We start from the raw sequence: 23,647 nt of genomic DNA, 5'->3' as shown, positions 1-23,647 counted from the left end.
ACTTACCCCAGGTGTCTGCTCCATAGTTGGAGAGGATAACAGAAAACTTTAAACAATCCTTAGTTCAGAAGAAGCAACTTTCTTGTTAGTATAGTAGCTATAAGTCCTCATCTGCAACAGGAATTACTGTAAGTGTGTGTGTGTAACCCTATAGCAGAATGTTTTGCTTCTTTAACACGCTCCCCCAACAAAGGGGGGGGGAGATGTGTGTTACAGTATTAGAGAGAAAAATGCACATATCAATTGAAAACAAAATAGGAAAATGCCACCACCCACCTCTGAAATCATAGTAGATAGTGATGACTGATTCAGCTCCCCAGGGCATGTCACGGTCACAGCGCAGCACCCCAGTTTTATCATCACACCGCACATAACGCTTCCTGTTGGGGTTGTACATGGCAACATTGGGGTGCACAGCCAGGTGGAGGGTCCATTTTTCAGTTTCGGTGGCAGCCTGGGCAAAGCAAGTGACGTTCTCCTCTGCTCCACCCAGGTAGCGCTTGGACTGTTCATTTTGCAAGGACACCTGCAGGGAGGGAAGGATGTCTGGTCAGCTACATTGCCCAAGACAAGAAAAGCAGGAACACTCTCAATGAGCAAAGAACACGGCAGAATAAAATTCAGGTATCATCACACCAATTATGTTACACCTTTTGGCTTATGGAGTTGCCATGATCACCTAAGTTCCATTGTGCAACAGTTGTTTCCAGTTGTGGATGGGAAGTGGCTAGGGCACCTTGAAGGATACACCAGGCACAGGGACTCAAATAAGCTATTCAGACACATTCTCTCCCCTTCAGCCCATAGTGGCTGACTATCATACTGTTTGGCCGACAGGGGCAAAGAGCTTTGGCTCATGTGACTGGCTTCCCAAGGAGACCATGGGGGTGGGGTGGGGGAAGTCCAGGGACATTTTACACTCTTCCTGATGCACTTTACAGGAATCTGCTGCCTGGACTTACCCGTAAGAATCTAAAAACTTGCACACTAAGAAAAGGCCCTGCTTCTCACCACAGCAAACTAGTCTGCAAATCGAGCACAATCCTGCCCTCATTTCTTCCTCTTAATTGTAAAAAACATTTGTAAGCAAAACAAGAGGCCCACATTTGGGCAATAGCGGAATAGTTTTGAGGCCCTATTGAGGCAACTTTAAGCATTGTTTTCCTACCTTCTGCCCTCTGTCTCACCCACCCAACCACACCCAACCCTCTTTGTCCAGAATTCCAGCCCGATAATATTGGACATAAGCTACACTTGAGAGATAGGATGCTTGTGCTTGGGTGAGAGACAGCACCTTGCCATCTGGATATTGATGCAAGAGAAAGAAGGTCTGAGGCCCTGGTTTGTCCTGGTCACAGGTGACTTTTCCATTTGCGTCAGCCGCCAAGTAGCGTTTCAGTGCACTGATCAGGTGAAGCTTTTGGCCAGCCCCTTCTCCTGGGCCAGCTGCCCCAGCTCCCTGTGGGCTCACAAACTGCAGTACCCACAACTGGCGAGGCTTCAGTTGCTTGCCTGTGGCTGCCACCTGGAAACGGAAAGGTTCAGCAGTCAGGTACCGGTTGGCCGCATTAACAAGGCCAAATTCTAGTGAGTATGTCATGGTGAGAATAACAAGAGACTTGAATGGTACCCATTCATCAGACCAGTTATCTGGGCTCACTTGAGATTAATCCTGGCCCTTTAGATCACAATCATCACCTAGCAACCAGGTAAACCCACCCACTCAGCATTAAGCCCCTCCCACAGGCTGTTCACCACTCAAGCTGCATTCTGAAAGTACTACCACCTCACCCGCCAGTCACAGGCAAATGCCCTTGTATGACAAACCTTCAGGAAGGTGAAACACAAACCATCTGTGCAAGCCTATGATCCCCAGAAACATTTCACTGAATACCACTAGCAATCAGGACAATATTCTTGTAACTGAACCTTTTCCTGCCATAGACAGAAAGCCCTTATATGCTATTATATTTCCTTGCATCCTTGCCTGTAATATTCAATTTCACATGAAAGGCACAATCCCCTTTCAAAGTGTTTGAGTTTCATCTGTTTCCATCGTGGCTTCATTTCCCCATCTCTGTTCAGCATAATGCTTATCCCTTTTTATGAAACCTGTGATTTCTGTTCATGTTTTCCAGAGCAAATATTTTTTAAAGAAGCAACTTAAAATGATGCTGAACATCGAATCTTCATTCAGTGTACTGATTTCACACTGGCAGAAATTCTCAAGGGTCTCAAATCTTTCCTTGGCTTGCTACCAGACACTCCCCTTTAAATGGAGATGACTGAGAGATAGAAGCTTTTAAAAAAATCATTTTAATATGTGTACATAAAGTGGTTTTGGAACTAGTTTAGCAGTACATAACACCATGGTTGTACAAGGGCTACTACCCAGCCAAAATATGGCACCTGTCTTATCTATCCATCTTCTTTTCCATCCTCCCTGCCCCCTGCTCATATTTAGTGGAGATTCTAGAAAACAGCTCACCCAGCATTCAAAATAGTTACAAAATGAAAAGAAGCCATACAATGCAGTATAAAAGATTGACAATATCATCAAGTTTATTACACAATTTCCAACCTATCAGAAAAAGACAAACAAATCAAATCACGAAGAACGGGGGGGGGGGGGTGAGTTGAGAGGAACCAAGGCTATGTTTCTGTTATTTCATTTCTTTCTTTTCTTACTTCCATTATTTCAAAACAAACTAAAAATGTCCATTATGTAAAAAGCAACTTTTCCAATCATCAATTTTTAATATATTTTACATTTTAAGTTGTCGCTCCATTGCTTACACAACTTTCCCCGTTTTATTTTTTTAAAAAACCACATTTAGAGCTGAGCACCTCTGTGATCAACAGTACAAAAGGAGGTGCCACATCACACAAGAACATCCTTTGCCAGACACCACCCCCTCCGCCTTGGGCCACAACATTGTTCTGTGAGACAAAACAGGGTCCTTCTACAAGGGAGGCTTCACCATGCAGCTGAACAATCACATTAAGTGTTCGTGAACACAACAGATGCTTGGCCTCACTACCGAGACCCAGTTGCTGGAGACTGCATATTCCAGGGTGTAACGTGTTACCTTAATTTTAAGTAACTGGGTGCTCAGGCTAGGATGGAGCAATGAAAGCTGAAAATGAACACCCGAAGGGTTGCAACTCAAAGGTGAGAGCTCTGCAGGTGCTTTTGTCCCATAATGCTCCGAACAAGCAGGTTTTTACTGCAACTGGTCTCAAAGGGCTGCCTGGTGACTAGAGTGGCTCCAGAAACCCTACTTACGATTACATAACACAGCTAAATATGATGGTGTGAAGAGACACCTCCCACTGTCTCTAATCGTCTCCCTAGACTGGCATGCCAGAGATCAGTGAGGTATGGTGCTATCTGAAGCAAACTCATGAGTGAACCACTCCAAAAAGGAACTCCTTTTAAAAGGAGGCAGGGGCCAAGGAAAGCTCTGGACCTTAAATCAACACGTTCAACAAGTACATCACATAGAATTTTAAAAATGCTTAGGGTGTGCTGCATTCGGTAACTTCCAGGTAGCCCCAGCTTGACTTTGCCCTGTTCCATTCTATGGTCTCCGTTCACAACACTTCCTCTACAACAAGGAAGGCGGCAATCTGGGAGGGGCTGGCCCCAGAAACAAAGGTTTACATCAGAAGTTACAACTGGAGCAGCTATTGCATGAAACTAAGCGAGGAAAATGGTTAGCAAATCAGTGGAAAGCGGACCTGCAGTAGCCAGATCTATTTTTTAAGGGAGATTCAACGTTGCGAGCCGGCTGACCAACGCAGGCCCCTCTAGAAGAAGCCAGGTAGAAAGGAGGTGACATTTTCCCGCAACTAAAGGAGGAAGGGAGAAGAGGGGTGACCCGAAGAAGCAGCCAGCCTGCCTTCCATCCTAGCAGGGAAATACTGTTTTCTAAGCTGTGTACAACGGTGCTGGAGGGCAAGACTGAAGCTGCTTTGGAAAAAGGATCAGATTTAAGGAGGAATGGATGCCTCGATGCCTAAGAAAACAATGCAGTGTGGACCGTGGACACGAGTTCCGGGGAGAATAGGGTCAGACATCTCATACTGTGCTGAAGCACCAGTTTTTCTCGCAGGAGACGAGCTGGATGGGCTCCTTCCCCAGTGCTCCTAAAAAAGCCACGGAAAGGAAAGAGGCGAGAGACCTCTGTGGAAAGCACCATTCTCTTTGGGTCCAAGAATCCATGGATTGAAGTGGCCCCCTGGTCACGGTGGCTCAGACAACCAACCCCTCCCACCCTCCAAGTCATTCAGTGCTTCTCCATCAAGCAGCAGCGACAGCACACAGGCAGAGCTCAGGTCCCAATACCATGGTGTGCCAGATGGAGTTCTGCAGGCAAAGTCCCTTCCAAGGGGTTCGGAAAGAGCAGAGGGCAATGGGAAGGAGGGGGTGGAGAAGTCTCCATATTTTAGTCTTGATTAAGGAGAGGAGATAAGAGTCCATAAAAACACTGAATGCTTCCCACGCTCCTAGAAAGAGACAAAACAAAATTGGAAATGCTGGTAAGTTCTATAGCACTTTCAAAGAGGTTTGTTGAGAATTTTGCCCATTAACCCTGGACTGTAACTCCATGGGGAAGTCACAGTTATTTCCACATGCAATAGGGAACCAAAGCTACAGGCTTGTCTTAGCTCATGGTTGAACTGGATTAGACTCAGCACTTTACCCACTGAATCAAACATACTCTCAAGTCAGACTCATCACCACCTTAGGTGCTAGTCACATTCATAAAGCAAAGAGGGTGGTGAGATTGCAAGGCTATGTTCTACTTATTTTTGTAGTTTCTACTCCACTTTTTATTCCAGGTCCTTCATGGCAGGGCAGCAGCAAACTGGCAGCTACTGAGCAGTTTGCATTAGCATGCTACTAGTTCACAGTAACCATGACTTATTGCAATATATAGACTGGGCCCTTGACACATTTACCAAGCATCTGATTCTAACCTACAGAAATACCGTAGTTTCCGCTTCGTAAGACGCACCTAGTTTTTAGAGGAGAAAAACAAGAAAAAAAATATTCTGAATGAAACAGTGGATGTATGATTTTTGTGGTTCATGCTGTGGCCACAAACATGTGATTTGATGGTGAGTTTGGGGTAGCCCAATGCAAAAATCCTGAGAATCCATGTGGATCCATGCTTTGTAACCACGTTTTTGCGTTACTGCGGCCCCAACGAAACAGTGGGTGCATGATTTTTTTGGTGCAGGCTGTAGCCATGGACATGCTATGTGATCTGATGGTGAATTTTGGGTGACCCAATGCAAAAATCCTGAGGATCCATGGGCTTTTACCTCCCCCATCCCAGGCAGCCTCCTTTATTGCTAGCGTCCCTGATCTCCCTCCTGATCGCTTGCCGATCAGTACTCAAAGGGCAAGTCAATCAGGGAGCAGACAACTCCCTTATTTTTGGAAAATCTTACCTAGCAGAACATACTGCATGGAGAACACAAGACAATATGTATTTGCCCTGGTAGCTTAAGATCCATGCATGACCAGTCCACTCACTGGAGAGAAGTGTGAGATTATGCCATGGAAAGTCTTCCAGAGCATAAGGGAAATCAACCTTACCTAGCCAGCATCTACAAGAGGGATGATACTCAACTTGAAGAGCAGGGTGCTCTTTTCGGAAAGGAAAATATACTGGGTAGGGGTGGAGGGGATGGGAAAGGTAAAGCACCCTAGAAACATCTCTCACTTCTCTCAGTGATGTCGGTCTCTTTCTCTGTCCCTGTCTCTATGTCGCTCATGCTCCCGGCTTCTTTCCTGGAAATAGTCTTCATGCCGATCTTCATTATGGACGACGTCTCGGTGCCTCCTGCTGCTCTCACGAGACCGACTGGGTGATCTATCCCGAGACCGGTGCCGTTTTCTGGAAAAAAATGAGGTATCAGTTACTGGCAAGCTGTAACAAGACCCTTTCCCCTACCAAAAGCACTTATTCCTACCTGGCTGTACAAAGCCCAGGAAGGGGACCAGAGCACAACTGAGACTTGCTCATCAGCAACATGAGTGACAGTAGCTGGATGACTTGGCAATAACTGTGCCTGAAGCTCACCTGGAGGAGCTGCTGCTGGTGCCCATGCTGTAAGACTTGGCTTCAATGCCATGAAGACAATCCTTGAGTGAAGAGATAAGGAGACTACACCGCTCATCATTTGCGACACGTGACTGTTTAATCACAGCGATGGCTGTGAGCAGGGTCTCAATGGCATCACTGTAGTCTCCTGCAATATAACAGAGCAAAGGCGGCATGGTAAGAATGAGACCAGGAGTGAGAAATGGCAAGAGGTAGCAAAAGCCAGCTCTGGTTACCTGCACTGGCACCAGACACAGCTTTGGAAATGGCACTGCTGGAAATTGCTCGATTCCTGTTCATGATATCTTCAAATTCAGCTTCACTGACAGGAGGTGGCAATGGGCCCAGTTCCCGACTGTAGTACACAAACACATACCCATCACACACAGAGGATAAACAGCTTCAAGCAGAACTATGACACAGTTCCTTATTCATAGACATGGCAATTCAAGGCCTTTCAAAACAGCAATGTGTGGTTGACCAGGTACTGCCCCCCCCCAAAGCAGACATTAAGTAGCATCCTTTAAGAACCAAGTTGTCAGCTGTCGTGCTCTAGAGCTATACGAGACATTTTCTACCACCAACGAGAAGTGGTTTCATGTCTAGTCGATCCATCACTCTTTGCATAAAATAACTAAGCCCTTGGAGAATTAGGTCTGCAGCCTTGCTAAACAAGAGGCTTAGCTACTGTTCTTTGCACTGCTTAGTTTTGATTTTTTTTTTCTTCTCAGATTCCCGGGAATGGGCTTGCTCTCACCTGCTGTGGTTGTATGCTGCAGAGGTCTTGTTATAGGTGTCTGGCGGGGGCCCCATTGCTGCATTGGGTGGGGGGAAGAAGGCTGGGTTGAGGTGCAGCGCAGGTGGCACGGCCCCAGGAGGTGGCACAGTGAGGTGTGGAGGAAGTCGAGGGGGAGGGGGCATGAGGTGTTGGTAGTGGATTCCTGGAGGGGGAGGGGGAACCCCAAAGCTTGAGGAAAGAGGAGGGGGTGGTATGGGTGGAGGTGGCAGCCCCATGAGAGGAAGCGCAGAAGGAGGGCGGTTGAAGAAAGGCAACACAGGAGGCTTCTCAATGCGTGGCGGCGGCACAGCATTCTCTGTCGGAGTGGCTCGGCCATCTATCAAGTCGGAGGAATCCCTTGAATGAGCCCTCGGAGGCACCCCTGTCAGACATCACAGAAGAGGAAAAGCGCTCAACACTGTAGCAGTTGGGTAGGTCAGTTTTCTGACAAAATAACCCTCTCCCCGCTTTCCAGTAAGTACACCCATGTCAACCATCATGCCTCTGAATTGCAATAACACCTTGCCCAAATATCAGAACTCTTATCTCATACATGTGAGAAAAGGTAGGTTTCATTGGTATGTGCACACAGATTTTTGGGTTGATTTGGGCAAATGTTGAGGTATCTAGAGAGATACCTTCCTGCTCTGGAACTGGGCATTCCCAGTCTTGGCCAAGAGACCTGTAAGAGCTCTCTTAAGTGTTGTGTGCTGAGTTGACAGAGATAGTTGTATCATGCACTGATTATGAGTCAGATGGACAGGCAGCATAACATGCTAAATCAATGCTTAACTTTAACTACAATTTACAATAGCAGTGTGTCCAAACTGAACTGAGAACATTTCATTTATGGTCTTAGAATGTATTGAGTGTATTTTACATTGTTCACTTTCAGTGAAATAAATTTTGCCTGAGCATTCAAGTAATACTTATCATTCATATAGTGCTTATAGTGTGTTCAAAATGCTTTATGTATTAGCACAGTAAACTTGCTAATAAACCTACTTGACAGATCTTTATCGCAAAGATTCTAGATAGGTGTTTAGGCTGAAAAAGTGTGGCTTACCTAATATTACCTAGTTACTGAGCTTATAGCCAAGGTGAAATCTGAACTGGTGTCTGTGTTGTTTACATCTCAGCCATAGTCAGTATGTTATATTATATAGAAAGATATATTAAAATATTCATTTTTAATGTAACTAATTAGAACATCACATACTATCAGAGACAAATGTATTGAACTTTCTCATTTAAGGAAAAGCAAAATCAGGAAGCTTCAAGAGAAAAGAACGAAAATGTGACAGACAGCATAAAAAATAATCAAACCATGCTGAATATAAGGAGAATATTTGACTAACCCACACTTTAGTACAGTGACAACTAAAATAGACGGTGTTGTATCCAATGCTGCATGAGCAGAGTTCAATGTGTTAATGGAAGCCCAATGTGCAAACGTAACACCACAAATGGGTTATCATTTGATGACTAGGAACTTGGAAGTTGACTTAATCCAAGTCAGAACATTTACAATTCTGATTCTGTGATCGACACATCTTGTTCAGTATAGTCTACACTGATTGGCAGTAGCTCTCTGGGACTTCAGAGAAGACTCTTTCCAATCCTACATGGCGATGCCAGGGATTAAATATGGAAACTTCTGCAGACAAAGCAATTGTTCTACCCTCTGAAAACTGCAGGCAACAGCCACAAAACTGTACATGAATGGCCTTCTCACTGAGCTAATTCTCTTAACTAATTATGTAAAATGTGTCTGAAATTCTGGCTAACACTATACAAGCACTGGATTATGCAAGAATGGTCTTCAGTAAAATCACTAATTGGCTATAGTGTTATCCCTACTCCTTTCCCATTATAAGTATTCTAATGAGTGGAAAACTGAACATTCTAACACTACACAATTATACAGAATCCTCAAGACCCATAATTTTGGGAGATATGCCTAACTCCCACTCCTCCCCCTGTCCCCTGAAATAATGACCTCAGGAACCTACTGCTTAGTGAATACACTCAGCAGAACATTTGGTTATTTTAGTAGAATTCTTCAATAAAGTGAAATATTAAAACCTAATATGCCAATATCAACTACCTTGCAATATATGCGTATACGTTGCTTTATATAAAGGCAAATATCAACAGGCTTATATACATATTGCTACTTTTAAGTCACTGAACTACTTCCTGAACACCTACTGCAAACTGAGTGTTTTCCACTACATCCAGAAAATAATCAACATTTCCATTCTCATAGAATACAAAATGTAGATGTAGAGAAGTCTCTGAACCTTAATCTGTAATACAAACTGCATCTCCTTCTACATAAAATAAGCAACTATCTGTGGAATGGAAGAAAACTTATGGTCCTTGTGAGAGCAATATAGTTTTAGATACATCAGCAGATCCTGACTAATGAATTAAACTAGATTCAGTTGTCATGAATACTTCTGGCTACAATTAAGAAATCGACATTCTTAATAAATGCAACGTTAGAAAAACAAGGGGACAATACCCAAGTACTGGAAGGCAATCAATATTATCCACCATTGCTCCACCAGGCCGGTTGCTTGGCCTCAAAGTCAGAAAGCTTCCTAAATCTGGAAACATGACTCCTTTATTCTTCCCAATGAAGAGTTATTGACCCCAGAGAAATAATCAAGCCATGCTGACCAAAGTACTGTACTTAGTCAACTTTATTTGACACAAACCAAGATGGCAATAATATGGAAGGGCATTACAGGAAGTATTTACAAAGATTTACAATGTCTGCGTAAAGCAAAAATATATTATTTCAAAAACTCCAGGTTAAAAAAAGCTGTGTCATCTTAATTTGGAATTTTAATGTACAATAAGCTCAACTATAGTATGTTATGAGATTTGATACATTATTTTTTTTAAAAATTAAGACCTTTATTCAAGATAGAGAATCTAAAGCATAATTGAAAGAAATCAATAATCAAAAGAACTAAAAAAAAAAACTAAAAAAAACATGGAGAGAATGTTGAGAAGATGGATTTTGAAACATATTGCGATCTTGTCCCAATGTGGCAAAATTAATTAATTGCAAATATAGCTGAGAAACATTTCAAAAGAAAAAAACCATGATCATACAATTGCAATGACACACAATAATTAGGGACACAGAAATCTGTTATACCATCACCACATGAGACTTGGTGACAGCAAGTTTGGGATAATCTAATAACATTCATATTTCAAACTCAGCACATGTCTGAATTACATTAAAAATTCACTTCATGGTCACCGAACGGAAGCCACTTTTAGGTTTCCTTTGTGATAAATAGGAGAGTGCAATAAAGAGAACTTCAAACGTTTAACTTGTGCATGTGTTTTTCTTTATCGTACTGGCTTGTCTGCTTTACAGTTCGCCACTTTGGGGGCTAGAGAGAGGCAGAGTGTAAATAAAATTACTAAAAACAACAAATTTGTATTTCTCAGGCCCTTTGGGCGAGGAATCACAAAGTGGTGGAAGTCATTTACGAAGGCCTTGTCAAAAATGGTGACGTGCCATGGTTACTGTCAGGCGTTGCCATTCACCAGCGCGACCTCCTAGTGAAGATAAGATAAGCCCCTTTAAGCAGTTTTTCACAGGGAAAAGCTTGATGAGGGCTAAAAGCAGCTCTGCTTCATCTTATGATTCAGCAACAATGACTGACCTTCCTACCACAGAGAAATGGACCACAGGCACCATGACACCCCGTGCAGATAAGGGACATAGGAACAACATGACTTTCTGCACTGAAATTCAGTCAATTTCTAGGGCAGAACATGGAGGCCATTAAAACGCAGCTGTGCTAAAGCTGACAAGGCTGCAACTCTATAGTCAGTTGAGACTATGACAGGATCATACAAAACGGTGGATCCTAACTGTCCAGATTAATTCTGCAAACAACAGAGGAAACTGTCCTCTTCTCCACTTACTAAGTCAGATAGTACATACAACAGCATACCTTTCACAGAAATTGACAAGCAGGGCCATCTATTATGGTCCTCCTTTGCCACCCTGGGCTCCTTTGGGAGAAAGGGTGGGATATGTGTTTTATAAATAATAGTAAATGAATTATATGACCAAGAGGTAAGGCCTCAGCTGGAGCACTGCATCCAATACAGGGCACCTTACCTTTTCAGGGCTGCACAAATTCTGGAGAAGGTTCAGAGAGGAGCTGGGGGTGGTCCTAGCTATAACAGCTTCAATAGCTTAAGCCCATTCAGTTTGAAGCGTGCCTCAAATCATGCAACAAATCATGCAAGGGGATAATAAAATCTACTTGGGCATCACTCAGCAGCAACAGAAAAAGGAAATATACATGGACACCTGGATATTCATACACATCCAACTGTAACTTAAGCTCTGCTCAGGTTTCTCTAAGACCTAACCAATGCCCTGTATTTCTGCCTTGTTCCCTACTTAGCAAATGCAACCCCCATCTAAACTTACTTTTTCGAGCCTGAGCCTCAAACTGTGCAAGGTTCTGCCGGGTAGCCAACTTCACTTCCACTTTATCTCCGTTGAGAATCTTCCCTGGTAGCAGCTCCAGAAGTTTGTGGACGGAGTTCTCAGAGGCAACCACCACTTCTGCGTACCTGGTCACAGAGGAAAAAGAACTGAAGACTGTCAGCAACTTCTAGTAAGGAATGTCATCTAATCCAAGACAAGAAATCTTCCCCCACCCAAGGTCTACAAAATGTCACTGCTATATAGCATTGGTGGGTGGGATGGGAGGAAAAATTGGACAGGGCCACAACACTCCCTCTCTCACCCCCCACATCCTCATCTGCTCACACATATGAGCTCACACCATTCATTACATTTATCTCTCTCGCATACACACAGATGCATTGAGGGGAAACCTCCCATTTGTTCCTATGTGAGTGCCCCCCTCCCGGCAAATTGCAGGTGTGGGGGCCCAATCCATGTCAGGAGCGAGAGGTAAGGGGTTTCATCCCTTTATCTCCCACTGTGATAGCTTGGGAGACAGAGAGCTCGTTCCACCAGGGTTTGAAATTAGCGGGCACCAGTCACATTTTGCAATTGGCCTTTTGCAACTTGATGGAGATGTCCAGGCACCACTTTTGGTGCCTAGCATCTCCATCTGTCTTTGTTTTTTGCTGCTGCTCCGCTGCCAGGTGAACCAGGTGTTTGGCAGGGTAGAGAGGTAGCAGAAGACTTGTCTTTTGCTGCCACACTACACTGCATACCTCCTGAGTCACCCAGCAGCAATTTTAATTTTTATTGCTGTGGGGCTGCCTGGTCTGGTGGGGGTGGGGGGAGCAATAAAAATGGGCCACTACACATTTTGGTTTGGCACCCACATGGCTCCTAGTATTCCTATCCCAGTTTCTAACACTGCCCTTCACAGCCAGCCCAGGAGCCAAGAACAAGAGGCTGTGGAGGCTGGATGGGAATCCTCTGATGGCCAGATGGGGTCCACAGGCCCAAGGTTCTCTCATTCCCAATTTGATCGATTTCTCAGGCCAACCCCGCTGTCCACAAGCACAGTGTCATTAACAGTGCAGAATTTTCAGCTCCATGCTCTCCAAATTAAAGCTGTCATTAAGAGCAGCAGCAAATAGCACATTGACAAGGGATCGCTCTGCAGAATTGGACAGAGCCCACCGCCTTCGTGAATCACATATAACAAGTAGTCATTTAGTTTGAAGGCAGTGGCATCCAAACCGGACAGTTACAGGGACTTCTAAGGCCACCTTAAAAAAATAGCAAGAAAACCAGACTTAAGTGCACACCATTATCAACCACACTGGTCCCTAGATCATTCCTCCCACAATAACAGCCCCGAATGATGGGTCCTTTTTTGAAGCAGTCTTGGAGTGCTCACCCTTTGGACTGGCCATTGGCTCTGTTCTCAGCAAACTTGAGTTCCACCACATCATAAACACCCACAGAACGGATTATTCGGGTCAGCTGCTGGTCAGTTGTCCACTATGTATGAAGAAGCAGAAAATTACATTATAACCTGAAACCTTTTAGAGAACCCACATCATCTTATATTAGTAAGAGAACTCATCCTTCTCAAGCTCCTATACTGTTCCTGGTATAGTCTAATGAAGGAACATTTGATTAAACCCCTCCCACTACAATCACTTTTGGAGCTGCAGATGTGTGAGCACGTACATGTGTGAACATGTATCTTCCTAGAAGATGAAAGTTCTAGACAGACCTACGTAACTGAAGGAGCAGCAGCAGCAATCCCTTTCCCAGCACATACCACAGGTATTAAAGAGAACTGCATGCACTTAGGGCAGTGATGAGTGTACACACCCTAAATCATGACACAGCAGGCCCAATATGACTTACTCAGGTCCTAAGAGATTCATTCATAGAAAACTCTCATACCTGTATGCCAGCTACAGAAAAATTTGTGAAAATGTCTCTATCATGGCGTTTTAAGGGCCTCAATTCTACTATTATCATATTTTCTGATGTATCTTAAATGTGTTAAATCCTCTTCTCTTAAAAGTTACCCTGCTAATGCAAGAGCATCATATTCTCCAACTCTGAGATGTGTTGCTTTTTAGCATAGTACGGAATACTATGTTGCTGTAGCATATTTATTTGAAGCCACTGTTGAGTCTTTGTGAGAAAAGCAGGATAAAAATGTCCTAAACAGAGCAATGTGTCATAATGAACAATGCTTCTAGTTATTTATCCAATGTGTTGTGAGGACTGAGGTTGGCAAGCAGCATAAAACCTACCCACCCACATGGGGCTCTATACTCTATTAAAGAACAGTGCATCTGCAGTAAGATTAAAGTGCAGATGCAGCCTTTCCACACAAATGTTTTGTTTTTGTTAGGCCCTTTACTTTCTGCTCCGATTATGGAACGCACTCACCCAAGAGAAGCTGCCTACATAAACAGCAGCCCTCTTATTACGCAGCCCACTGTAGGTATACAGGATAGCAGGTGATTTGCTGTTTGGCTTAGGAGACTGCTCTTGACGGTTTTCGGGTGGTGGCTCGGAGCTGCTAGGGCAACTTTCAGAAGGTTGTGAGCTGGCAGCTAGCACGTCGTCATATAGATCCATCTGGTCAGCATTACTAAACTCAGAGTCCTAGAAGACACAAGATATCACTGAGCACACGCAGAGCCGAAGCAGGGCCAATTCTCCACATTAGTTCTTTTCGTAACAGAATAGCAGCACACCTATACCAAATAATAATTTTCTAGAATTTAAGTAATAATGTAAAACCTGCTTCTCAAAAAGAAGCGTGCTCTTTTTGCTAGTTGCAAGGAAGAGCAAAGAGTATAGTAGGACTAGCTATTTCATGTAGCCCCAAGCTCCCCATCATTTTCTCTGAGATGAGGAGAATGCATGTTTCACTGCCATCTATTACTGCACAAGACGTTTTGCCTCTCCATTCTTTGTGGAGGACTGGGTAATCGAACCACATTTTTACACCCCCCCTCCCCCAATCTACACTGTGTGCAGACCCATCTCATTTTCCTCACTGCTCCAATGAGCGGTATTTCCTTGTTGCATATATGCAGTGAAGGAGTATCACATATAGCATAACCACCAACCTCTATAAGAGGCCACTCAACTTGGCAGAAAGGCCTCTTGGTTTCTTTCCCTATTTTGGATTATTTGAGCAGTATCATGTTGCAGGCTGCTCATGAAAGGTGATCAGGTTGTGTCAAGATTTATACTGAACTCCACTAGAAATCAGCCTCTACATTTTTCTTCAGAGGAGTTAGGTATCATGCAGTACTATTTCATCCTCACAACATTTAAAGAGTCACTATCAGAAGCAAACAATTATATTGAAACTCTAATGATATTTCACTGGTCTTCTGAAAATGTAGTTATAGTCTTCTGTGATTCACACTGCAATCCTTTGCTAGCTAAAAAAATGCACTGTAAAAGAATTCTAATACATGAATATGCACATTATGCACACACATGTATAATTCCTATCAGCCTAAAGTTATCTAGAAGATGGAATGCAGTAACAATGGGATATAAACAACTAAACACACACACTCTCTCTCTATATATATATATGAAATTCAGTATTATGTAGAGTGGTATATAAAATTTTCATCTTCCCATGCAACATAATCTGGCCCAATTTGTATACACAGCAGCAGCTAGAACATAAAGCTTGTACTGCCTTTTAAAAACAGGGTTATTTTTCAGATTTTTTCCTCTTTTCCTTTATGCCAGTTTTAATGTGTGTGTCTGTTTATATACTCAAAGTCGCTTTGTGTTTCTCTGGTAAAAAAGCAACTAATAGATTGAATAAATAAAACAAATACACATTACTATTACTGTAATTCACAGATTATTGTAAGGTATGGCTTCCCACCGGAAGGATTCTTCAATGTTTTAAACTAGCAAGACTGCAAAAACTCATGCAGGATATAAACAATCAAATTCTAGCATTTGTTATGGGTTTGAATTCAACTATTTATCATATGTTATCAAGAACATCAGATTTCTGGCATGTACTGAATCATGGTCACTGTCTTAATTTCAGATGGATGTGCTTAATTCCGCTGAAATGAATCGAACTTTTAATCGCAATTAGCCTGTTACATTGTTTTCAATGGGCTTTAGCATGAGTATGCTAAATTGGATTAAAGTCAATATATTGGGATGCAGGTCACAACCATTTGTTGGTTTCATAGAACTAGTGATATGCTTGTTACATTCCAATTATCTAGAATAAAAGAAACTTGGGTGTTTCAGACCATTTTAAACATAGCAGCAGCTCCTGTTTCAAGCAATCTTTATAAAGTCAAATACTGGGAAGTCTTCAAGTAGAAAGTAGTACATGCTACAAAAAGCTTACTAGCAGTAGAAATAGTTTTACATAGTAGTACGAGACAAATCTGCAATAAGGAATGGATATTACGCATAAGAAAAAGAAAAGTTACTACTAACAAAATGTTATCAATTAAGAACAGCAGTGATATTAAAGGGTGATAGGAAAATCAAGTCACTTCAACATTTTCAAGCTATCAGCACTTAATTCTATTTTTAGGATACGTCTTAAATCTGCAAAGCAGAAGATTGGAAACTTACTTATTGTTAGCTTCCTGACATCAAGAAAAATATATTTAGATTTCCTCAGTAAAGACCACAGTACAGCTTGTGATACTCACTTTCAACTAAACTAAGACAGTAGGGGCACAAGACCACTCTAGCCTTGTAGCAAATACTGACTGCCATTGCAAGGCAATGAAAAGCCCACACCATCAGAAGAATGTCCCCAATAGCCTCCAGGAACCTAAGGCAGAATCACATAAGCTACAGGGAAGGAGAAAACAGTGCATATCCAGCAACACCACCCACACATATACTACAAAGTAGTTTCCTGATGACTTATCATCAGGAACAAGGGTAGTGGCTGTTGATGATGCTATTGAAACCTTCCAAAGATCATGTTAAATGTGTTTGCAAGCATCATGTGAGCAAGACCTGCACATTCTTGGTTATCTGGTCATGTCTCAAATAGGTAACAGCTTTTATTTTATTTGCTGTGTTTCTGGGCAGTTTTTGAACCATGCAATAGGCCTGACACAAGAGTTCTTCCCTACACACAATACAGTATAGTCTCAATAAATAATACAGACCTATTTATTTTCAGCAACTTCCCTGCAACACCTAGAGATTCTCTTTCCACTGGCCACGGTTCCCAAGGAGACAGTGCTACATGTTGTGTCTCTTCAGACTCAAACTGCATTCTTTTGATACTACAATGCTGATATCCACTTTTTCAAGGCAAGAGGGAATTCCAGAGTTTATTAATTTCTAATTCCACAAATAGAGAATTGATGATTTACACAGTTTCTCCCTGCATCCTAGATGGCTCTCAATTTTTTTTCTTTTTTGCCAAACAATATTTATTGGAACTTGAAAAAGTGAATCAAGACCATTCGATGCAGTTGCTATTCCAAAGACATAACAGCATACAATATTTTTTTTAGCAGTATAGGAAAAGATTTGGGGTTAATTTTTGTTTTACCCCTACACCCTAGTACTTCCAAGTGAATCAGGAACTGTTAAGACATTTTTTAGAGTGAGTTTTAAAACCTTTGGAGTAAGAAAAAGCTCCGTATAGGAAATTTGCAGCTGGAATTTCACCAGCTTCATACTTTGCTTTTCATTACTTTGGACCCTTTTCAAATTTGAAATATGACTATCTTATTTCTTTTTACAATCAGAGTAAAGCTCAATTCCATGGAAAGCCCGACCCTTTTCTTCAAAATTTAAATGCACGAGGCTTCATCAAGAGTTTCCCTTCATTTGTGGAAGGAATGGCTCCTGCTGGAGGGAGGCCAAGATGGCCATTTTTGCAGATTTCCTCCTCCTGCTACCTCCCATGCGGTTCCAAAGGATCTTCCTCAACACCCTCGCCTCAGAGAATTTTTCAGGGGGCAGGAAGCATCAGTGGAGATTGCTTTTCCTTTCCTCCAATGGGAGCACAGATTGAGTGAAGTTTTGCCTGCAGGAACTCTGGACCCAAGCCGTAGTATGTGCTTCTTTACTTTTGCATGGCACAGAGGCTTTGAATTCTCTACAATGTGTATTTTTCATGAAGCTGCATTTGCAACACATTCTTGTTTGCACTCTGAATCTGCAGAGGAAACAAATAGTTTGCTGAAACTTTGATCAAATCTTTAGCCTACTTCCATACATTGAGATTTCCATTTCCAAAACTTTATCCTAGAACACAGTGCTAAATTCTTGGCTCAATTTATTTATTGTAATTTACAATTAATTTATTGTAAAAACCTATGTCCTGCCTTTAAGGGGGGAAAATGGAATCAGGGTGGTTTCCAAAACAAAGTTTCATACAATGTAAAAACATAAAAGAGCAGCAATTCTAAAAAATAGTGGTAATGAGCAATTGTTAACATGCCAGGTCGAAGAATATAAGTAATTCCTGAAAATCACATAAGGGCACAACATTAAACAAATTAAACTGAGTGGGGAGAAGGAAGTCAAAAGTCTTCTTAAACAGTCATGTTTCTGCCTGCTACTTAAAAACAATCTCATTGGGTAAGGTATTTAATAAGGTATGTGCCACTACTGAAAAGGCTCTAAGTTGACAAAGGCCTCCAGATGAATCCCTACATACAGTAAGCTCACAGGCTCTTGGTCCAATTGTTCTTGTTATTTAGTCATGTCTTCTCTAGTTCTTCAGTGGATTCTCTTATGGACAAGAAAGCTTACAGGCAACTTTTGCATCTCTGGGTCCAAAGGTGTATTCCCACATCCATGTAATACTACTGCACTAGTGAAGTTGTGGTGTACTGTTAATACTGCTAAGATGGAAGAAAAGGAAACTAATGGAAAAAAATATGTTGCTCATTAGCATTCTATCCAAGGACCATGAGTGTACATTGATAACCATCATACTACCTCATAGGAAACAGCACACACCCTCCACCGTTAAACAAGCATGAATAACCCTCCTGCCAAAACACACAGGGACAGAACTCTGAAATGAAATGGTTAGCATATAAAGACAACCCATTGAAAAGCTATGGGAACCAAGTTATTCTTAAACAAGGGGAAATAACATGGGCAGCAGCATCCATTACATCAGAACCCACTCCAGAGAGGATCTGGGACTGGGCCATAACTGAAAGGTAGAGCATCAGCACTGCATGCAGAATATCAGAAGGTCAATCCCTGGCATACCAGATAGGGCTGGGAGATACCCTCGTCTGAAAATTCAGAGAGCCACTGCCAGTCACTGTAGACAATACTGAGCTACAGAGACAAATGGTCTGATTTAGTATAAGGCAGCTTCCCATGTTCCTCAAGCAGAGGTTCAGGTACAGCCCCAACTGAAAAAAAGAGCATAGCTAATCATCATACTCTTGAGCAAGCACATGGAATCACAAGGTGCCACACACCAAACACGTAACAAGACTCAGTACATAAACTATTCTGAAATACATGTATTAAAAAATATGAGCTCTATGCACACAACCTGATCAGACTGGTAGGGCAGATCATGAACTGGGAATTCAGCATCTAATGTGAAGACAGTTCCCTGCTATCCATAGTGGAAAAAACACGTGATAACCGACAAGTTTTGCACCATGGAAAGGAGCCCTACTCCTACACAAATGGAACATTTACACCTGCACATAGCTCGCATCTGTCAAAACCATTGTGGTGATGCAACTCTGCACTTGTGTAGCGGCCAGAGATGTCACAACTATGGCTATGGGTGAGATTCAAATAAGAAAAAGAAAGGAAGAAAGGGCAGGTGTCCAATGTTTACTATGTTTTCAGGCTCTCCAGAAGCAGCCTGTCTCATTGCTCAGTACACAAACAGCTAAGATGTTCAACTCCTGTACTTACAAAAGGAGATGCACACTAGTAAGCAGGTTCCCATGAAAGGTAAGCAGTGTGGGGAATAAGCCATACATAGTAGCAAATACCATACCCCACCACAAAACACCACCATCCAAGTTGAAGTTGCTATCCACAGCCAGAGTACGCCCCCCCACCTGCCTCCAGGGAAGCTCCATCCATGTACACAGTGAAGAAATGGGGGTACATTTTCACTATTCTTCTTATCCTGCAACAGATCAAGTGTGGCTGACGACATCATTGGCAATACATGATGAAGAAGCAACTATAGGCCTATAAATACTGTTCTTTCTTTCTCACCATGTACACTGATAAGGTCACATTCAAATCATACATTTAAAGCACTCTTGGGGTGCTGAAAGTTGTTAGGAGACTCCTATTCCCCTCCCATAACTTCAATTCCTAGAGTTCCCTATGCAGAGGGGCTGATTGTTAAACCACTGTGGGAACTGTGGTAGCTCTGTGAGGGGAATGGGGATTTCCTAACAATTCTCAGCATGCTTAATAAAAGACAGCTCCCAGAATACTTTGGGAGAAGCCATGACAGTTTAAAGTGGTATCATAGTACTTTAAAAGTATGCTGTGAATGTGACCTAAATCTATCCACTGGGGAACAAGCCAATATGGGTGAAGACTGGGTAAGCACACATTAAAGAGGAGTGGCTAAAGGTATACAGAATGAAGTGTATGGTAGGCAGAAATACTACAGGAAATAGACATAGCACACACAATGAATGTGCACAAAAGTCATATAAAGTTTTTGAATTATGTAACCAATACCTGAACAAGAGGATTTGGTCCTCAATATATTTTATGTTTCTTCTCTTGCCACAACTAGGAATTTCAAATAAATATATAAAACATATTTGTCTGAAAGCTATAATGGTGTCATCTACACCAGTGATTTGTTGTAATTAAAACTTTTTCAGGGTAGAACACCTTCGCCAGAACAGATTACCAAGTTTACAAGAACAATCCTTTACTCTAGAAAACTATTGTAGAAATATGAAAACCTCTTATAGATAAAATTAATTCATTACATACTCGTATTATACTTCTTTTACTCTTGATAGGGAACAGAATATTTAAAAATGGGGTACTATAGGCAGAATACAATAAATTTTCCCTGATCAAGTGGAACATTTAACATACACCCCATGCCTTCCAGAGACAAGCATCCATCCATCCAATGCTCCCAGAGATGAAATGTGGTCATTATCTAGAGCCATGCAGTCAGAAAAAAACAATTAGTGCAGCAGCAGAAACCCTTTGTGATGTTGCAACAACTTCACCAGCATTCATATATTCAAAATTACTGAAAACAGTGAAGTGCCTTTGTACTAGTTGTGAATGCAAGATGGCATGCACATGAATACACCTGAATGTACACCTGACATTGGAGGGAATTAGCACTGGGCACCCCTAACGTCAACCCAAAAGAGGAAATGTTCCTACACATTCCAAACCAAGATACAGGAAAGCTGACATATAGGTATTAATCCTCTCTTGTAGACCAATCAATCTAGTGCTATAACCACATACAGGGATACATAATGAGCATAAACTAGAACCCTTGTGAAATGAAACTTATGCATAGTGGTAAATAAATCAACAGGAAAGAATGGGTGTGACCAGGAGTTAAGGATGGGACAAAATGGAGATGAAATGCTGCTGCTTGGAGGTGGCAAAATCAAACTTGGGACCTTGGCAATATAAACTATATGCTTTATCTTTAGCTGGAGTAAGGACTATGAGTATTGCACATGTAGGAAGCCTGTGACCCACCCAGATGTGCTTAACTACAATGCCCATCATCCCTGAGCACTAACCATGCGGCCCAGGACAGAAGGTAGCAGGGGGAGGCCTAAAGCATATGGAGCTATACGTCCCTCAGCCCAGGTTTGTAGGAATATCGGGTGCTGGTTTAAGGCAAGTCAGACCACTGTCCATATAGCTTAGTATTTGCTAGACTGACTGGCAAAGGTTCTCCAGGGCTTCAGACAGCAGTCAGTCACTATCTGGAGATGGCAGGGACTGCTCTTGGGACCTCCTGCGTGGTTTGTTGTGCTCTGCCACTGAACAATGCCACTAAAGGAGTTATTATGAACAAACTGGCTGCTGGTTGCCATGTTTCTGTGGTTACAGTATAATTCTGTTCAGTGTAAGTTTGGTTCCAGTCCTACTGCTTATGGAATTGCACGGCCTTCTTAATGTTCTATTTAAAGTAATACATAAACACACACTTGAAACACATGTGGGTGTTTATTTCTATTTATTTATTTATGTATTTATAATCCACACTTTCATCAAAATATACCAAAGTGGTTAACAGCATATAAAAATAAAAGCAGCAAAAAGCATCAATAAAACATCATTAAAGAGAAAAATTGTATTGCAAAGGCCTGTACTGTTTAGGGTTTTGTGAATTAATGTAAGTACCTTGAACCTAGGCAGGTAACAAACAGGCAACCACAACAGCTCCCTCAGCAGCAGAGTAGTATGTTGCTCCTTTGAGCAGTCTGGCCACTGCATTCTGCACAAATTGAAGCTTCCGGACTAGATAAAGGGTAGCCCCACATAAGGTGTGCTACAGTAATCAAGCCTTGAGGATTGAAATCAATAGGGAACAATATACACCACAAACCAGATTTGATTTCTAGTGCAATGCACTCTCACACAAAGTTAATACATCAGACAGAAAAGGTTATCCTGTCTTCCCACTTCTTTCTCCCATTAAACACAGTCATTTCAATAACTAAGATGACCCAATTTATAATTGTAACAAAAAATATTAGGTATAAGCAGGCATGAAAAGTAGAACTGTAAGGTGGACTAAAGTTGCTGTTACCTACACCCCTAACATCACTTAATTGTTCACTTTTTAGACTATAAAGTATATATACTGCAAGCAATGTGTGCACAAAACTGAAGGATCTTTTCCTATGAAGGTGCTAGTATTGCCTGTGATTAACTGCGTAATTGCCTGTCAGTTTCCATGTTTAATTTTTTTGTGTCAATGTGGTGCGGCGAATGGGACAGAATACTATGTAACTTGAAATCACATATGCAGGAGCTACTGTACCAACAATCTTGGTCTGCTCACTGACCCAGGTTACATATTTCTAAAAGATTCAGCATCCTCAACTGTTAACTTGATTCCAGGAATGCACCTCTCACTTGAGAGACTACGTAGACTAACATGCTATTACTTTCTATTTCTATCATGCTCTAACTTCCTATTTCTTTTTTTAAAAGGAAGACTTCATACATTCCAAAACACACACACACAAATAGTGATTCAACATTTCTTCCAACATGCATTCATTTGGTTCATGATGTTTTCTTTCCTGTAGAGTAAAACAATTCACACCAATTGGCAAATGTGAGGAGTTTATTAGGAAATCTCCAGTTATAACGCTGATTTAACACTATTCACTTCTCACTCAACAAACTTTTCACACAACGGAATTTGCTTCTACAGAGATTTTCGTATTTCTACCGTGAAAGGAAAGGATGCTCCAGCAGCCTAACAACGCACCTGAGGACAAACCTCTCTTTTGAGACCTCAGCACGGGCCGAAGTTTCGGGGCTCGTGGAGAGTTCGCCTCTTCTTCTAGCGCTCACCTGCCGCCCTTCCACATCCCGCCGAGACGGTGGCGCAGCCCTTACGCCCACCCAGCGGGGTCCGCAGCCGCGCTCACCTGGTTAAACTCTTCGTCGGCGTAGATGTCGATGAGGTCCACTCCTTCCGACATATTTCTCCAGGGGAGCCGCCGAGAGAACCGGGGGTGGGGGGAGAAGAAAGAGCCGCACTGCGGGGGTCACAGAGCAAAGAGAAGGAAGGGGGAAGGAGACGCAGGTTAGTGAGATCGCCGCCTCACGCGGCCGCCGCCGCCGCCGCCGGCAGAGCCCAGGCCCGTTCCCGCGCAGCCCCGCTCCGCCGAGGATCCCGCGCAGGCGGCCCCGCCCCCCTCGCCGCCTCAGGGCCACTCGGACGGCGGGACCTTCCGCCGGCAGCGGAGAACCCGAGAGCCGGGCCGCCGCCGCCGCCGCCGCCGCCTCCCTTCCCGCTTCCCCTCCTCCGCGGGCCGCCATAGCTGCGCGCGCCTGGACGCTCGCGCCCGCCATCGCCTCCTTTTTCCCGCGCTGCGACGGAGACACGCCGCCGCCGCCGCCCACTTCCCCCGCGCTCACCCCGGCCACGAAGCTCCGACGCCTCCCCGGCGCCGCTCGGGGCCCGTTATACTGCTCAAGGCCTAGCAATCCCAGGCAGGCCCAAAACGCGCGCGCGAACCCCCACCCCCCCTCGTCCTCGGCCGCCTCCTCCTCCTCCTCTCACCGCTACAACCAGCGCCTCCTCCC

General features: G+C 43.0%; 3 protein-coding genes across 7 annotated transcripts in view; 1 reads left to right on the top strand and 2 right to left on the bottom strand.

The window, feature by feature from the left end:
• The window catches only part of LOC307204687 (fascin-like), an 8,141-nt gene extending 6,422 nt beyond the window's left edge, over positions 1 to 1,719 (bottom strand). The window contains exons 1-2 of one of the 2 annotated variants that reach the window (XM_079956478.1): positions 1,295 to 1,719; positions 277 to 526 (exon numbers count right to left, since the gene is read on the bottom strand). In XM_079956478.1, coding sequence (XP_079812604.1) covers positions 277 to 526; positions 1,295 to 1,600 — 556 coding nt within the window. In that variant the 5' untranslated portion in view covers positions 1,601 to 1,719. The remainder of the gene's footprint in view (positions 1 to 276; positions 527 to 1,294) is intronic. The other variant, XM_079956479.1, reaches the window with a different exon arrangement.
• The window catches only part of TMEM216 (transmembrane protein 216), a 21,320-nt gene extending 11,073 nt beyond the window's left edge, over positions 1 to 10,247 (top strand). Inside the window, exon 5 of the transcript XR_013833789.1 lies at positions 8,150 to 10,247. The gene's annotated coding sequence lies outside the window, so the exon portion shown is untranslated. The remainder of the gene's footprint in view (positions 1 to 8,149) is intronic.
• Positions 2,540 to 23,647, bottom strand: CPSF7 (cleavage and polyadenylation specific factor 7). Of its 4 annotated transcripts, none has more exons than XM_079956565.1 (10): positions 23,625 to 23,647; positions 22,987 to 23,097; positions 13,784 to 14,002; positions 12,768 to 12,871; positions 11,369 to 11,514; positions 6,874 to 7,276; positions 6,353 to 6,471; positions 6,096 to 6,264; positions 5,736 to 5,909; positions 2,540 to 4,509 (listed from the first exon to the last, which is right to left on the bottom strand). In XM_079956565.1, the coding sequence occupies exons 2-9, from the start codon at positions 23,038 to 23,040 to the stop codon at positions 5,741 to 5,743; spliced, it is 1,383 nt and encodes a 460-aa protein (XP_079812691.1). In that variant the 5' UTR covers positions 23,041 to 23,097; positions 23,625 to 23,647; the 3' UTR covers positions 2,540 to 4,509; positions 5,736 to 5,740. The 4 variants fall into 4 exon arrangements, with proteins under 4 accessions (XP_079812691.1, XP_079812690.1, XP_079812693.1 ...); XM_079956564.1 differs by lacking the exon at positions 23,625 to 23,647 and adding an exon at positions 23,480 to 23,616; XM_079956567.1 differs by lacking the exon at positions 23,625 to 23,647 and having other exon boundaries at positions 22,910 to 23,035.

This window comes from Podarcis cretensis (genome assembly GCF_951804945.1).
Source record: "Podarcis cretensis genome assembly, chromosome: 1".
In the NCBI taxonomy this organism is placed as follows: domain Eukaryota; kingdom Metazoa; phylum Chordata; class Lepidosauria; order Squamata; family Lacertidae; genus Podarcis; species Podarcis cretensis.
This window is presented reverse-complemented; position numbering and strand designations above follow the sequence as displayed.

What these genes read in the sequence shown, in the direction of transcription:
- CPSF7 (XM_079956565.1), bottom strand. Translation starts at nt 23,040, where the DNA reads ATGTCGGAAGGAGTGGACCTCATCGACATCTACGCCGACGAAGAGTTT. An exon ending in CCGACGAAGAGTTTAACCAG is followed by an intron (nt 14,003 to 22,986) that starts GTGAGCGCGGCT and finishes TGTGTCTTCTAG; the next exon opens with GACTCTGAGTTTAGTAATGC. An exon ending in TGTGTCTGGTGCCAGTGCAG is followed by an intron (nt 6,265 to 6,352) that starts GTAACCAGAGCT and finishes GTTATATTGCAG; the next exon opens with GAGACTACAGTGATGCCATT.